General features: G+C 41.6%; 1 protein-coding gene across 1 annotated transcript in view; it reads right to left on the bottom strand.

The window, feature by feature from the left end:
- The window catches only part of mtus2b (microtubule associated tumor suppressor candidate 2b), a gene marked incomplete at both ends in the record, with an annotated part of 40,483 nt that extends 26,730 nt beyond the window's left edge, over positions 1–13,753 (bottom strand). The window contains 3 exons of the mRNA XM_080731791.1: positions 9,254–9,457; positions 11,459–11,651; positions 11,867–13,753. Of these exons, the coding sequence (XP_080587917.1) occupies positions 9,254–9,457; positions 11,459–11,651; positions 11,867–13,753 (2,284 nt within the window). The remainder of the gene's footprint in view (positions 1–9,253; positions 9,458–11,458; positions 11,652–11,866) is intronic.
- Positions 13,754–18,433: the final 4,680 nt, after the last annotated feature.

Genomic DNA, 18,433 nt, shown 5'->3' on the forward strand with positions numbered 1-18,433 from the left:
CAGATGGCGCTGGTTATCCCATAGGGGGACCTTGTCCTCCGGTATTAAATAAACATGGTTCCGTTCGGAACCTATACGTTTCTATGTCAGCAGTCTGGCCAGCCATAGTCAAAGAAAAGGTCCTTTTCACTTAACTGGAGCTCAGTTAGTCTGTTCTTGAGAGACTACTATGTCAGTGGTTCTCAAACCTTTTCATGTCAAGGACCCCCAAAATGATATGTATTTGGCCACGGACCCCCATCTCAAAATATTTAGTTCCAGGGACCCCCCCAGAAGCAAAATTTGAGTTACAAACGTTTGCTTTGAAAATACATATATTCAAAGATTTGTACAAATTTTCACGACTTTTTCAAAAAATAGCAGATCTACAAGCTCGCAGCGCGGCACCGAGCTTGTATATCTGCTATTTTTCACTGGTTAAAGCATTCAATAATTCTAGGCCTAAATGGGTTAACATGCATGAATTCTATAATAAATGAACAAGTATGCAAGTTGGCCTATACAGTCAAATGCATGACAGACCACTATCTATCAAAGTTAGATTGTTGTTATAAAGCATAAATGAGTTCTTATAACTATAATTATGACACTGTTATATGTGGATTATAATACATTATAACCGGTCAAAGCAATATTGCTTTTGACTGGTGGTTATTTTCTTCCGAACCGTACAGCACAAATTATCAAGGCAAGATAAGAGAGATGAATACAATTCAATTATTCATGAGCACATGTAATAAGTGTTATGCCTCTGGCATTGTGCAGACATTAAAGGTTTCTGATCATTAAAAAGAAATTAAGAGTGTGGCCATGCTAGTCCCAGAATAAAATATAATTTACACAAGAACAAAAACTCTTCATCCACTTAAACATGCCTATGTTTTATGAATGCAAACCCCTTTTCCCTTAAATACTGTATAGAGTTTCTTTAGGACTTCCTTTTTAACAGAAGAATCCAACACCTGATAGGATGCCCATCATCTAAAATTACGTTGTAAATGCTGGAATTGCAAACCAAACCTCTGAATGACTGTCATGAAATATTCATCTCTACTTATTGAATCAATACCAACATGCTGACATAACATTGCTGAAAAAGAGCCCTGTAGTCTCCAGTCAGGAAGAAAAGCAGGCAGAGTAGGAGGATGTTTATGTCCTTGAATTGAATTTAAATAACATTATTCAGGGTGGTGACTTATACTGTCAACACAGTGGGATGAAACACTGGCTGGCCTAAAGGGACCAGCTACTGCTGATAAAATACTGAACAGACACTGCTTGTACCAAAACAGCACTGCTACTATTAATTGCACTACACTGCACATTTTATTATCTAGTGAAATTACACCTTTCACTTCAGCTAAATTACAGCAAACCCGTGTCTCTTAACCATTAAGCCTTAATTGTAAAGTAGGCCTTAATGATTAAGGGCTAATATACTTTATCGTTCAACAAATAGCGATCTACTGTTGTGAGCTTGTACAGTACATTTATTTACAATTTCCCGTATAAATGGCATGCTCAACATAAGGATGCCTGGTGGAAGGTGGTTAAATCACAGAAAAATCACAGGGACAATTCTGCCCCGATTCTTGGTACCCATTTTGCTTATATCAAGGTGCATTACTTCTTTAGCCCAAGTTATAGATAGTCACACCATACCGTAGCACAGGGTTCCCCAATTAGTTTTCCCCAAGGGCCGAATCATGTCTAAGGTACCAAGCCGAGGGCCACAGCATTGCAGGGGGTGGCGGTGGCGTTCCCGCTACTCCAGCGACAGTTCAGATATCGTCGTTGTTGGGTGAAGATCTTTCGTTCGTTTTGCATTTATCATTTAAAAATGATTTAAACTAGTGAAAACAGCCGATCTAAAAGCACACAACGCCTCGCACCGCGAGGCGTTGTGTGCTTGTAGATCTGCTGTTTTCACTACTTTTGTGAGACGGTCTTGTATGATGAAGCAGGGCTTTGCTTTGCGAAAGAACGTACACATTTGGAGATACAAGGTTTCCACCTGACAACGACGATATACTAGTGTTGTTGCTGCTCTTATACCACCATTATTACTGGGGTTGGTGGGGGCCAGACAGTAGCCCCCCGCGGGCCGCAAATGGCCTGCGGGCTGCCTATTGAGGAACCCTGCTGTAGCATATACTGTAGCATAATACTGTGGGTAAGAAAATGGTTAACATTTACTGGAGCTTAAAATGTCTGCGGCCTATGTGAACCCCACAACAAATTATAATTGAAGCACAGTGGCACGTCTTACTGCCAGGGAAACTATTCACCTGGGAGAAGCAGCAGATGCTTTTTTTTACACGGGTTAAACTAAGTACCCTCTAGAAATGGATGCTGAGGCAGAAGCTGATTGGCTGAGGGAGATGGTTTGTGTTTGACTCTCATTGGCAAATGTATGTTTCTACCCTGCATGAAAAACTCTACCCCTTTTGCTGTGAGCATCCACAGACTGGTGCAGTACGCTTCAGCAAAATGCAGCCCTCTCTGTCAGAATGAATCGGCCACATATACAAATGTTAATGTCTCCTCCTCACAACACTTATACCGGTACCTCATAGCTTTTGATTTCAAGATAGGCATCTACAGTTATGTTTTATTAAGATGTCAAGGTTGATCGTAGATGGAATCTAAACCTAACCCTCTTTGACAGATGGTTATCTGAACCTAAATGTGATATTTTTCCCCCAAGAAATCTCATGAAAGTGTTAACCGTTCGGAACCAAAGTTACTGGGATGTCCAGAGTCAATTCGATTAATTACTAATTTTACATGCAGTCAATCTAAAAAGCGTCAGAATATTACATTACACAGATACAGTATGTACCTCCTCGTGTACTACAAGAAAAACCTGTTTTCCAAGAAATCTGTGGACTGATCAAATGAATCAAAATAAACATGATGCACAAACATCACTACATCATTAGGATCTTAACACGTTGTACTGGGCCAAGCAGCTGAAAACCTGACTGAAGCAGCTGAATGTAACTGACTGTGTACCATAGCTTGATGTCCTAGCAGGCTCTCAGTACTGTATACCACCTGGAGAGATACATTGGATGTGACTTGGTAATCATTATGCACTCATTCCCAGTCACAACATCTGCTGGAGTGAGTTCCTAGTGAGCACAGTCGTATGGAAACATCTAATGGAACCATGCTGGCTGAGGGGGCACAGCTACCAACCTGCCAGTTGTCTACATGGTGTCTGTGCTACGGGCATTTTGATGTCTGGACGACATTATTTAATGGCTGCATTCCAATCCATAATTTGTGTTCACAGTTTCTTTTCACTTACTTTATTTGGTTAGTGAAATAATATTACAGTCAAATACATTTCACTATATGCCTTCAGACTTTTTTCATTACATTTATAATGTGTTATTTTAAGGTTTCTATAATATAAAATCTCAAGTGTCAATTTAACTCAAAATTCACACTCAGGATGTGACTACATTAACTACACAATATAACAACACAGAATCCATCCATATCAAATGTAGCACAACACAAAGCAATGGCAAAACACTTACATAAAAACAGGTTTTCATCCCTGGTGGAGGCTACTTTCTGAAAGACCAGTGTCAGAAAAGGTACGAAATAACCCAGTACAGCGTACATTTGAGCGAAAGCCTAAAGTTGTCTTTGTTCAAGAAGCATTGACTGGAGGTAAAGAGAAGAGACCATTATATGGCCAAACTATGGCATCAGGATCTGAGGAGAAGATCCAGCAAGCGTTATGACTGTAATAACTGTCTCATATCCTTGGGAGAGAAGTTGTCTTCTAGTGTGAGTGCAAGCAGACAGATGATCTTGTCTTGCCACACCCCTGGCTTCTGTTTTTGACGATTATAAATAGAGAATGAGAGCCAGAGAAATACAAGTGTCTACAGAGGCTGAGGATGGGGACACACGCCCTGCATGAGACAACAGCTGTTTTCTTTTCTTTTTTTCTAGTTGGACAACCTCCATGTCAGGGCAGGGGATAGCGGACATAGCTACTGACTGGAGCAAGGTTCGCAGTCTGTCTGGGGTCAAAAGAAGAGAGTCAAGCGCCAATTCCCACCAGGCACGATAACTATAACGATACAGTAACTATAACTACAGTATATCGTTCACCATTGTATTTTTATTTAATTTTTGTCAGTGTCAACACTGCCATCTACTTGACTTGTACTAAACTTAGGAGAGCACCATTGTAATTGGCCCTTAGTGTGGCTACTGGCTAGCAGTGAAAGACTCACAGCTGTCTAAAGCAAGGAACAAATGTGGTGTCACTTGACGAGAAGTCTGACATACAACAAGGAGAGCCACAGTTAATATAATTAATAGATTTAAACGATTATTTAAAATGCATTTAATTTGAATAATTTGGGGGGTGGAAATGCAATTTCTAAATACGGTACCATAAAGTCCAATAGGGCAGCAACAGTTCACTCACTTTCAACCATCCCTATTTTGATCATTATACAGCCTCAGGATCGAATCCCTCTCCTGGCGCTGCTTATTATCTTATCTAAAAATGTGACACAAATTATTTTATTAGGATTAAATTTGTAAAGTTGCTTGTATATATTGATAGTTGCTGGTTGCGTTTTATTTGTCGTGAGCTTGCAGATCGGTAATTTTCAAGTAGCTGATGTGGCGATGCGTATAGTTTTAAAGTGCTCGTGTGGCCTAGATAATATCACTTTTTGGGTCTTATTTTCGTATACCTGGTTGCTTAGTTCTCTCACAAAGTCTGGCAACACGGACTTTCATACCGCGACAATGGTTTAGTGAAAACGACGTATTTTATGGCTATGCCAGCATTTTTTCTGCCAATGAGGGCATGTGAAAACACCCAGAAAACAAAACTCCCGGCAAGTTGAAAATTAGTATATTTAAAAGTATGTAAAAGTATTTTGCAGGAAAAATTCCGGAACTGTAGTGAAAACATGCCTTTAGGAAGTAGTTTAGTAGGCAAAAAACTGTTACAACGACAGAGGCGTTCCCTCTGAAGCGGACTTCAGACGGCAGCTAGAAATAGATAAAGGGAGCAGGTAGAGGACATTTTTCTATAACAGGTCAGCATTTTCCAGGCAGACAATAGCGGGTTTGAATCAGCACTTATTGTCCTGTACCGGCAGTGGAACAGGAGTGTGCGAGACTAATTGAAAGGCTGGGGAAAAAAAACGCTCCAGTCAGGTTTGAGCACAGACATAATGGGGAATATAAGGAGCCCGTTTCTACTACCGCGACGTGAGGCGGGACTACAGCTCTATGACGAAATCGCCGTTGCGGTCCAAATCATTAAGCAAACAGCCGTCGGTGACGGGGTCCCACACCTTTCGCTGAACTCTTTGGTTCCCATGGCGACGAGTCTACGTAGCAGGCGTTGTAGACGCAACGTGGAAAGCTATCTCCTGCCGTAGTAGAGACGGCGGCGGTGGCGGCAGGTTTATCTATCGAGCGCTGATCATTTCTGGCTGCCGTTGTCATCTGCCGTAGCTTACCCGTAATTGCTGGACTATAAGCCGCACCTGAATATAAGCAGCACCAGCTAAATTTAGGAAGAAAAAAAATGTTTACATATATAAGCTGCACCTGACTATAAGCCGCAGGTGTCCCTCCTGCTTCCCGCTAGAGCGCCCCTGGTGGCCATTAGCTGTATAAATCTATATATAAATCCTTGTTAACTCTTATACTGCTTTGGACGTTCCTGTTCGCCCCAATTCTCAAGAGACCTCCGCGCCAATACGGCGCTCGTTCGCGTTCGTTCGTTCGTTCGTTTACCTTGTTGAAGCTGATGAGGGGTCGCGCCGCCGTGTACTGTAAACACATTTTCCGCGGTGATGGTGTAAAAAATCCATTATGCGTTAACATCAACGGAGACCAATTCACTTCCTTGTTGATTTCCTCTGGCTGTAAGGCTCTGTGGCCAGTGACTGGTCTGAATGTACGGCAACACATAACAGGCAAATTCACATTCATTCTCGCATGACGCCGCCCTCTGCTGCCTGGCAGACCAAAGTGCACTATTGCACAATCAAAAAAATAAAAAATAAATAAATAAATAAATGTCTACTATAACGTCGCAAAGGTAAGCCGCTTTTTGATGGCACCAGACCCAATAAATAAATAAATAATCTGGCAGTAGGAGAGTTAAAGACCATTGTAAAACGAACTAACTGGCCGTTATCTGGAAAAATCTTTATATAAGCCGCACCGTTGTATAAGCCGCAGGGTTCAAAACATGGGAAAAAAGCCGCGGCTTATAGTCCGGCAATTACGGTAAATGTGGTAGTTATTAAATAATTTAAATGTTACTTAAATTATAAGTTAACCTTTTAATGGACTACACTGTTATCCTAAGTCAGTGGTTCTCAACCTTTTCAGGCCGCAACCCCCAAAATAATAATATTTTAACTGGAGACCCCCACCCTGACAAGCACTAAGAGTTGAGGCATTACATTTTGTATAACACGGTTCTATTGTGAAAATAGCAGATCTACATGTTGTGAGCATGTAGATCGGCTATTTTCACAATTTCTGCCTTTAATATTTGACAATATGGCCAATGTTTATTTGTTATTTAAAATTTAGAGGTATTAAAAGGTTCTTAAAATTCCTTAAATTGACACTTTAAAAATGTGCAGATACCCTCTATACAATTATACTGTATGTTGGTAATGTTTCACATTAAGCTAATCATCTGGGGACCCCCCAAAATTATTTGGGGACCCCCATTGGGGTCCCCAAATAAGGTTGAGAACAGGTTGAGAACCACTGCCTAAGTAACACAACAGATATTAAAGCCTATAGTTTATACAGTATAAGACAGGGCTCATGGCTCTGGGCATTTCACACCCAATGCAACCAATCAAAGCCGTGAGACGTTTATTGGCACGGCGTGAGCCGTTAAACATTTCAGGAGGTATGAGCCAAGTGGATCACAGCCTGACGTTCCAAATGACATCCATGAGCCAACAAATCTGTCTCACAGGGGGTTGTCTTACACAGAAGCTTTAAGTGTCCTCTAGGTGACTAGGTGTGTATTATAGGCCTAGAATTATTGAATGCTTTAACCAGTGAAAAATAGCAGATATACAAGCTCACAGCGCGGCACCGAGTGCCGCGCTGCGAGCTTGTAGATCTGCTATTTTTGAAAAAGTCGTGAAAATGTGTGCACATCTTTGAATATACTGTATTTTCAAAGCGAACGTTTGTAACTCAAATTTTGCTTCTGGGTGGTCCCTGGAACTAGATATTTTGAGATGGGGGTCTGTGGCCAAATAAATATCATTTTGGGGGTCCTTCACATGAAGAGGTTTGAGAACCACTGACATAGTAGTCTCTCAAGAACAGACCAACTGAGCTCCAGTTAAGTGAAAAGGACCTTTTCTTTGATGATGGCTGGCCAGATTGCTGGCATAGAAACATGGGTTTTACAAAAGAAAACTTGAGCTTGAGCTTGTATATCTGCAATTTTTCAATAGCTAAAGCATAAAATAATAATACATAATACTGTGTACCTGTTCTAAATGGGTTAATTAACCCAAAACATATTGAGGTCCAGTAACAGGAGAGATACACACTGACATATCAGCTTTTCAATATAATTTGACCGGTAGTGATTTCTTTAAATGATGACCACAGGAGGCAAATTAAAGCCGAGCAACTGGATTTGATTGAGATTGCATGCTGCAGTAGTCAGTCAGTTGATACTGATACCGTACATGCACAGTATATTATTCAATGTAATCACAAATATATTAGTAAATGTGATTCTTTACTATAGAGGTCATTGAGTTAGAAGACAGAAGTAACCTAAATATTAATCCTAAACAGTGTTGGGTGTAACAGCGTTATAACTAACGACATTACTTAACGTAGTGTAAGTTATTTTTGCAATTTAGTAGTTTTGTTACCAGTTACCTTTTCCAAAATAATAGCGTTACTTAGTTAGATTTAAGACCCGTTCTTTCTGTTGCCACAAAGGAAAAAGAATCCACATTTGTACTTTTTCCTGAATGAATGAGCTATCGTCTCTGTCAAAGGAGACATGCATGCAGGTCCAACACCCACTGAGGCACTGACTGTTACACAGAAAAAGGTGACCGACCAGAGATGGGTTGCAGTCTGTGGTGGTTGCGTAGTCATTCTACAGTTCTAGGTTACGACTTTTGGTGTAACATGTTACATGGCCATCTATTGGCAACAAAGGAGAACTTATCTGTGCTCATGTCTTGTTTACATTAATTTACAGTCGTGCACGACATGGCAGGGCTTGAGAGAAGACAGAGAGGTCGCCCTTTAGTAAGTATTCACACTATTTTTGGATTTACTGGTGAAAGGAGGAGATCAACGTCAATGCAAACTAGCCATGGTGAAGTCCAGCACAGCTCCACAACACTCCGGTAGGCTGAACTCTGGATTTTGTGTTTACCAAACTTCCTCACAAGTGGGTTTTAATTGTAACAGAGAAGTAAACTAACAAGTTACTTTTCTCAGTGGGTTAGAGGGTAACGAAGTAACCTAACGGATTACTTTTTAATGGCATTAATGCTGTAACTTAACAAGTTACTTTACCCAACACTGATCTTAAACAATATTTGGTTTCACAATGAGAGAAATGTTTTTTTTTCCTTTTTAATCTAGAAATATACTGTGGATTATTTCAAGGTTCTTTATTCATTGTTTTTTTCCTTTTGCTTGGAAGGAAACATGTGAGAATCTATTTGAAACATTATGTAAAGGGAGGATGCAGGGGCGAAATTAGATCTTATTCTGCATGGGTTTTCAGATCAAAAGGGCCCTGTACTGCTGTGAGGGGGGCCCATAGATTAGGAGATTAGAGACCCCGTCCCCCAATATATTGGAAATTACAAAATACATATCGTCGTTGTCAGGTGTAAACCTCGCATCTCCAAGTTTCAAATTTGTACGTTCTTTCGCAAAGCAAAGCCCTGCTTCATCAGACAAGGCTGTCGCACAAAAGTAGTGAAAACAGCAGATCTACAAGCACACAACGCCTCGCGGTGCGAGGCGTTGTGTGCTTGTAGATCGTCTGTTTTCACTAGTTTAAATCATTTTTAAAATTAAAAATTAACGGTTTCGGACATACAAGGTTTTCACCTGACAATGGTGATATAATAGCCTATGAATTTGTAATACTGTCACCAGTAGGGGGGCCCTTGGGTTTATTAAACCCATCAACCCTATACAAATTACGCTTGTGGGAGGATGTGTTACTCACACTGAGAGGGCCTGCAGGGGTCACTATGGGTGCTGTCGCTGGACTGGTTGCTGGACACAGAGGAGACGCTGGCACTGTGGGCGAAACCCAAGGCAGCCAGACGGGCAGGTGGCAGGGCAGCGAAGCCTGGAGGTCGGAGTCCAGACTGGCCCGGTTTGATCAGGGGGGCCTTGGGGACGGTCTCTGACCCTGGTCTCCTGTGATCTGCTGAAGATATTATGAGAACACGCAGGAAGTGAGATAAACCTGCTCTGACATTCCTGATTATGTCCAATTAACCTAATGCTACTGAGCATCCATCTGACTTCCACTTTGACACACACGTTCAAATCCCCAGTTTGGATACCAATTAAACGCTTGCCAGTTCTGAGTTAACTAAGGTGAACAACACTGTGGTTTTTGATTCCATGATAGCTTCAGGGTAGTTGAAAGAGACTGGATGTCAAATCATTTACATAATTTCTGCACTTTCTTTTGAGAAACTATTACAAATTAAAACTAGAATTGACATATTGTCAATAATTGATCTGTGTTGAATCCAGATATTATCATTATTGTTATTATTATGACTAGTGTTATTGTTTTTATGTTATTATAAATTATTTTTAGGCCTAGTGGTGCAACTGATACGGAGATCTTATCTATGTATCTATGTCTCTATGTATCTATCTATGTATCTATCTATCTATCTATCCTCCTCCGGCTGCAATGGCGCCGGTCGTGGAAAAAACATAAATACATAAATAAATAGACCAATCCAAGACCATAGAGTGTCCCTCCACTGTGGAGAGACTATTCCAACAAAAATCCTGGTCTGCCGCCAGGTAGGACCAATAGCTAACAGTGGGGGGACAAAAGCAACTACTAGAGGAAAGCGATGGGTTTCACTCCTTTGCAGCAGCGAGCGTGCACCATCCAATAGTGTGTGCCAGCGGCTACGTCATTGTAGTCCTTAGCGGTCATTTCTTGGGTCAAAACACAGGTGTTTCAATTGTTTGATTGCATAGAACTAATGCTATAGTCTAATCAGAACACCTGTGTAAGGCTGTGTTGACCCAAGAAATGGCCGCTCTTAGAACTACATTTGGCACACCCTATATAAACCAACACGTGACGTGAGCCTAGCTCCGCCGGCGAGGACTTGTGAGCATTTTCGAACTGCTTCCGCTCTAGACAGTTTTCGGCAGTAGTATTGGATCTGTGTGTTTCACAACACAGATCAAAAAATAAAAATAAATACAACATTTTTTTTAAAGTGATTTTGCTGTATGATGTAAATGATGTTCATTTCTTTCATCTTGGGGAGGAACAGGCAGCTAAGAAAGATAGATATTTCAAATCTGTCAGTCAAATTTGGCATGAGAAACTGAGTGATTCAAGTTCAGGCAGACAATTTAAGTATGCTCCCCGAGTCAGGTGAAGTCATGTGTCAGATGCCCATCACAGTAAAAACATTAAAGACATAAAAGAGAAACAAATATCTAACCAACATTTGAATTAATACTTACTGCTGTTGATCATTTTCAGATACAATATACCTGTTTTCAAGTGCAAAAGTAATTGAACTCCATGTTCACAACTGGAGTGGTGCCAAATAGAACTTACAATAATAACCTGATCAACCAAGTTATTGATGTCAAATGCACTGGGTTAACTTGGTTGTGACACAGTAAATATCTTGGACTGTCAAGAACATATAGTACAGTTACAGTAGGTGTCACTAATACAAAGCTGAGACTGAAAATAGTTTGGGTATATCATCCAATAACTAGCATACAGCCTACTCTACTCTGGTGCTTGATATAGCAAGCAGGGAATAGAGAAAGCGCTTACACAAACACTTTCCAATAATATTCACTGGCTTGGTAAAGACATGAGAGTACAGTATGGAAGAATACGTTCTCATCATTCTCGTGTCTCCAGTACATGCCGTAAAATCCATTTAAGAGATCATTTAACTCTTAGATTTTACTACGTAGTAGAAAGGGATGTTTTTAACAAAACAGCTAACGACGCATAGCTGTAGGACAAGGCTAAATAACTTAATTAATTATCCCCAGATAACTTTCTTTTTCCTCTTCTAATGAGCCCTGAATAACAAATAAAACAAAGCACGCTCAAACAACATGTGGAGAATGGTCTTTGGACTGGGATATTTGCCATCATTTTGACCATGGCCATTCAGACAGTGGAGAGCCGTCTCACCTGTCAGGTCCTGGTAGCCATGGGTGGACGCTCCAGCTGCCTGGCCAGACTGGTTGAGGGCCATCGTTGCCCTTTGACCCGTCTGATGTGGCCTAGACTTGGTTGAAGGCTGCCTGTTGACAGCCCCCAGCCCCATCTGAGTCCTGAGGGCTCTGGAGGAGCGAAAGTGACCGCCTGCATCTTGAGGAGGGTGCTGGTGAAGAACAGTACATAGCACAGATGATCACTGCAACACTTATCATTTATTAACTCTCAACAATGGAACTATGAACTAATGACACTGTGAAAAGCTGTTTATTGTCTAATGAGGTTAACCGACACAAAATGGCATAAGTAAGTAATACTACACATACTTAAATTACATGACGTTGTGATAATTCACAAAATCATCACTACTGTACTTCTTACCTCCAGCAGATATTTCTCTGACAGTTCTCCATGAAAGCTCTCAGATTTTTCACTACTTTTATGAGTGACAGTGCTGTGTGCGGCCTTTGTGCCAGTCACAGATATGCTTGCTGGGCAGTAGCCCGTCTTCTGCATCTCTTGGCGATACTTGTCAAACAGCAGGTTGGAGGAACAGAGTGCAGGCGGAGCTTTGAGCTGAGGACCAACTTTTGGTTCTTTATGACCTGGGGGACTGGGGTAAGATGACAGTTTAAGTGGGACAGCAGAGGCCTCATGTGGGGCTTCTGTGACATGGCCCTGGGTCTGAGGACTCTTCCGAACATAGGTGATGATTTTTGGACGAACATTTTTCGGCTTCTGTGGGGGAGAGGACCTCCGAGTCTCAGTTTCTTTCTGTTGGGGAGCAACAGGTTTCGGAATGCAACTGCTCACCTTACTGAGCTGCTTGACTCCAGTGATTCCTCTCTGGGAGGGGTCACTACACTCCAAGCTGGGTGCTCTGGTGCCCTGGACCTTGGCTGGAGAAACAGGGGGCCTCTTGTTAGGGGTTGTTTTGGGGGACGCGGGTGTAGCTGGTCGACTAGGACTTCCCCATGGCTTCCTCCTCTCCAGGCTTGAATTTCTCGAACGCTGCTGTGAGTTCTCAAAAGAGCCCTGTCTGTTGACAGAGTTTTCAAAAGAGCATTGCTTCTTTAAAGAACTCTCAAAGGAGGGCTGTTTCTTCAAGGTCTTGTCAAAGGAGTTTTGTTTGTTGAAACTTCTATCAAATGAAGCTTGCTTCTTTATGGCTTTGGATTCAATTGATGATTGTGTTGCCTTTGTTCTAGGAAGATTATGGTTTTTGTCAGGGGTCTCATTTGCTTGGGTGCTTTTATCAATCTTCTTGCTGCTTTCTTCCAGCGACTTTGTGTTTGAGTCTTTGCGTTCAGTACAACAGTTTTGAGTGGTCCTCCCATAGCTGCCTCCTCGACCATGACATCCGTTTCCCTCCATCACAGTAGCATTTCCAAGTTTATATGTCTGGTTAAGGTTTCCGTTGTGCTCTCCAACAACATCCTCGATGTGCGCCATATTTGGAGGAACTGCTTTGGTCACTTGTGCTTCTAAAATGGCCTCCTCAGAGGGAGACGTTGAATTACGATTCACATCCACGTCTTTCTTCTGTATTGTGCTTATTGCAGAGGGGAGTGAATGACGCTCAGCCCTTTGAAGGACCTCGCTTCTTTCTGAGACAGTACAGGACTGAGAGGCCAGTGTCAGGTCTTCTGAGATCGTCCGGTAAGGACTGGATACAATGTGCCAGGAATCTGTTGTATGTGTCTGGCCTGCAGTGTCCAAGGCACTGGCCAAGCTTCCCCCTAGACTGGACAAGGTGGACAGACAGGTCACAAAGACATCGTTTTCAGAACCACACTCTGTCTTGGTCACACATCCAGCACCTCCTCTGCTCTCAGAGGCATGAGAGGCATTGATCTCCTGGTCAACGGTACCACACTGAATCTCTTCTTTGTTAGTGTTGTGCATTGCTGGTTCTGCTGCCTCCCCGCTGTGTGATACCGACTGACCATGTAGCTCCTTCCGTTCTCCAATTCCGACATAATCCTCTCCTTCCCCCACCAGGTACGCCTCCAGCTCCTGACACTCCAGCATCTCAAACTCGGCCAGCTCCGGGTCGTCGCACTGGGAGTCTGTGCCCCAGATGATGACCTTGTCCTGTTCCGCTGTTTGACTCCGTAACCCATACAGACTTGTACCGGTGTCTCCCGTCCTCCTGCCTTCCCCCGTCTGGATTTCGTTGGCGTTGGCGTCCCCGTCGGATGTCACACGGTCCAGCTGGTTGTTGTTCCTCAGCCCCCCTGTGACGATGGGCTCTCCTTTCTCACTCATTTTACAAACAGCTCACAGGAACAGTCGAGCAATCAGCCATCCATCGCATCAGTTTAAAAGGTCTGTCTCTCGCTTCAGGGCCTGTCACTTGTCTGAGTGGCACAGTATGAGCCTGACATGATGCTCACATCCCTCCTGTGTTCAGACAGTCAGAGGGAAGAACATGATGTCACACTGATGTTGTTTCGCCGTGACATCTGAGGTCCTTTATCCTGTACAGAGTCAAGTTGAAAAAACAATAATTAATACAATGCAAAAAACACACACACACACACACACACACACACACACACACACACACACACACACACACACACACACACACACACACACACACACACACGCACACACACGCACACACTCAGCCATGTAAATTGTTTATATACCATAAATACAATTGCCAAAATCAGTCAGCCACCATACAAAAACAAGCTTGCTGGCTGCACCATTTCTTGACCTGATTTTTATTTCAAAGATTAAAGCCAAGTGGTGCAGAACAGCCAGTGGTGGAAAAAGTACTCAAATGTCTTACTTTAGTAAAAGCGGACAATTAATACATGTTTTTTTCCCCAATTGGAATGGGAACACTGCATGAAAACGAATTTAACCCACTTTTTTACTTCTGTAACCCTGTGATGTGACAATAAAGCTTATTCTGATTCTGATTCAGTGATTGGGAATGTCATTAGAGTAGCACTGGAACAAGTTGTTGGGATTTTAGATCAGGAAAAAAATGAAAAAGATAATATAGAGAGATGCAAGGTTAAGGGCAGTGATATTTCGATGTGCTGTTGTTTCGAGCGGCCAGTAGTCTGAGGCTAACCTGCTGTCGCAGTTGAACGCTAACCTGTTGACGCAGGTGAATGCTAACCTGGTGAAGAATGCTAACCTGGTGAATGCTAACCCAAATCCTAAACCCTATCCCTAACCCTAAACCTAACCCTTACCGTAACCCTAACTGGAGTACTGGGAATTCGAGACAACGGGACATCGAAATTCTATGATTTTGCCATGTTGAAAAGCATAACTGTTTCCTTTGAGAAACAGAACCAGAAAGCACATCTCCTCATGCAACAAGACACTGTTATGACCTACTTTTGCCAAAGGCCAGTCATCTTTTTCTGAAAGCGTTTTTTCCAGTTACTTGAAATAATATTTAGAAAAGGTACGTACTCGATGCTCACGTCAATGGGGCTTCAAATGGCTATTTTCTAAAACTGTGCAATGCTATTTGGCTTAAGATGTGACTGGGAACAATGTCTGTGTTATGAGAAAACAATGCAGTCCCGTCCGGTTTCAAACAAAGCCTCATAAATGGGGCAGTATGGCATCATTATTTCCTCGAATGTTTCAAATACTGTACTGATTCGAAAAAGGCTAACAAGGACAACACAGCAGAGAATACTGTAGGGCCTTTAAGAATAATAACTATCTCTGCTGAAGAGCAAAGCACAGTTATGCTGGAATATCGCTCTTGTTACAATGAGGCTCAGTTCAACATATAACACAACTTTTTCTATGTCAAGGACCCCCAAATTAGTATGTTTTCGGCCACAGACCCCCATCTGAGGGGGTTCCAGAAGGTCCCCAGTACAACACAAAAGTGTTGCACTGGGGACACTCTGGAACCCCCTCAGGGACCCCTGGGGGTCCCCGCACCCCACTTTGAGAACCACTGATTTAGACCAGTGGGGTCTCAGACAGTGGAGCCAAATGTTCTGAGAGCTCACCAACTTATAGAGGAAGTTTGTATTATGTAATACCCTTGGGTCATGACTTCATGATTAACCCCAAAATGGTCCCAGTGTGAAAGCAGTTGAGAAGAGACTTCATTATTTTCGACACAAAATCAGAGCAGTAACCCAGTTCAGTCACAGATGTTCTCATTGTCGAAGGGCAAGACTCTGAACCCCACATTGCTCCCGGTGAGCAGGTTGGTGCCTTGCATGGTTTCCTCCGCCACCGGTGTAGAATGTGTGCGTGAATGGGTGAATGTAATGCACAATCTCTGTAAAGCGCTTTGGATAAAAGCGCTATATAAATGCACCATTTACCATTTACCATTTTAGTAGCCTACTTTTTACCATTTCATTCAATGTTTCAGATTCTCCTGAAAATATCAAAAATGTTCGTAAATACAGTACAAGTCACATAATCAGCAGCTACTGTAATGAGAGATATCTGCCAACTGTCTGCAATCAGAGATTGTTGTGATGTGGATGCATGTGTATGTGCGAGCATGCTGTGCTGTGGGGAGAATTACGAGCAGTTAGCCAAGCTTCTGATTAGCAACAAACTGTTACAGTGAAATCCAGAGCTAACTCAAGAGTTAAATAAATGAACACTCCAGATTTTACTGTACTTTGACTGCTGTGGCTTGCCAAAGTGTTGTTAGTACAGTATAAGCAGTAAGCACCACCAAGCATCTACTATACAATACGCATTCGTATTTAAATGTGTATGTAAACGGTTTGTACAAATATGAAAATAAGGTATTGAACACTAAGCCCCAAGCTGCAATCCATACTGTAACTTCAAACCTGAGAGAGCAGATTTCTACCGCTTACAAAAAAAAACTATTGTCCACGGGAGATATTGTGCTTATGAGCTTTAGGTAGTACTACTTGCCAAACAGTGGGTATCCTACACTACCTGACACAAGTATAAAGTTCTCAATTGAAGAGTAGGGAGACAACATCCAATGACTGCAGATGTGCTATATAAAGTATTCCAAATTGTTAAAAAATAACATTTTAATTTTGTCTAAATAAGTTCAGAATATTGCAACTTTAAAATCGTTTTGGTTCAGTATTTCAACATCTTGTATATTTTACAGCAACAATATAATCTGAATACAGAGCTTGAACTTTTGAACTTTCTTTTTTGTTTAAAAAAAAAGAAAGGAAAAAAGAAACACTTACTGTGAATTTAAAGATGACATTGTTGCTGCAGATAAACCAAAGACTAATGTCAGCTAATGTCTGAACTTGAAATCATACCAGCCTGTGACTTAAGGTGGAAAGCAGTAATGTATGCCAACAACAACATCATGTGTGACTGACTGTCCCAATGAGATCATTTAAGGAACTAGTTTAACCATGTAAATCTCTAAGGATCAACAACCCTAAGGTTTGGCTGCTCGTGACAGATGCTCATGACAGATACAAGCCTTAAGTCGATTAGCTCCATTGTTAACTTGAAGTCCTCCATAAAGAGCTGGCTGAATAGCTGCTGGGCCTAATAAACGTCAATTAGTTGAGTGGCAGCAGGTTCCATTTACAGTAGTTTTTTTTTCTTCCCTTTTTTGTTGTTGCTATTTTTAGGTGGAAATTGTATCAATGTATCAATGTATCAAGCTTTTTAGTTTACTGATATGTACAACTACTGTATGTGTTCATGCATATGCATTTTTGTAAATAAATGTAAAGACTAATTTAACACAATGACAGTCAGACTCCCATGCCCTAATGTTGTTCCGATGATACTGTAGCTAACACAGGAGGAGTTATACGACAAGGCCGGAAACAGTGCTGTTGAATTTATATAATATCTCTGTTAAAAAAACATCACCAATTTTCAACCTACAGTAACTTCATAAAATTGCTCCTCACCAATACTCATTATAATAATATGGTTCTATTTTTGTCTACTCGGTCTGTGTCTCAGAGGAAGGCTGTGGACAGTTCAGAATCCTGCCTACCATCACTTGTGAATCCAAGCTAATAGAAAGAGACTGCAGGCTTTCTATTCCTGGAAAGATAGTACCGGTATGCTATAATGGAAGCCATTGTTCTAAAAAAAAAAAATGTTAATAAAAATACAAAATAAAAACCTGTCTAATGATGATGTCACTGGGTTTCTGAAGTGTCCACAGCTCTTCTTCTATGAGACACAGACGGACATGATTTTCTTTTACCATTTTAGTGTGGAGTCTGAGTGAAGACCAATTATATGAAGATTGAAAATGGTTGAAGTGACAGTCATCCTTTAAGTTCAGCTGTTCTTCACGCAAAAGGTCAAACTAACTGCACAGTAAAATCCTCATTCCCTCTTCCTCTTTTGTCTGGTGTCAGGTTGAAGGAGAAGACTTCAAAGACTTGGGACAGAGAATTAAGAGCTTGTCCTGGCAGAATCTGTCAGCATAGTTGTTAATTCTTATAGACTGATACATTACACATTCACTCAAATAGAATTAAATGGTGTCAAACTTAGACTTTGAAATTGCACCAACCTTTTTCAACCTAAAGTCACCAAGTCCAGTAAAATAAGCTAATTAGTCATTGTAAGCTACTTCTGTGGCTGTGGGTGGGCTCAGCAGAGAGATAAGTTCAATGCAACATGCCATTTGAGCGGTTGTGGGAGTGGCTTGTCGAGCAGGCTGGTCTAGCACACAAATGCTGCCTCAGCACCTGCAGTGCAGAACTGAGGCCAATAAATCAGAATCCATTACACCTGCCCCTCTGGTCAGGTCTCCCTATCAGGTCTCATACATTACACTATGGGGTGATGTAGTGCTGTTCAGCTGCATAAATAAAGAAACGTAATCCCAAAACATGATGTCCTGATAAAGATTCACAAATGTGTGCATGAACTAAGCACCAGATGAAAAAGAAAAAGAAAAAAAAAAGAACCTGGAGCCTTCATCCACAACTGTCTTGCAACTTTGATCACTTACCCTGC

Source organism: Nannobrachium achirus, assembly GCF_963921795.1.
Source record: "Nannobrachium achirus genome assembly, chromosome: 8".
NCBI classification, from domain to species: Eukaryota; Metazoa; Chordata; class Actinopteri; order Myctophiformes; family Myctophidae; genus Nannobrachium; species Nannobrachium achirus.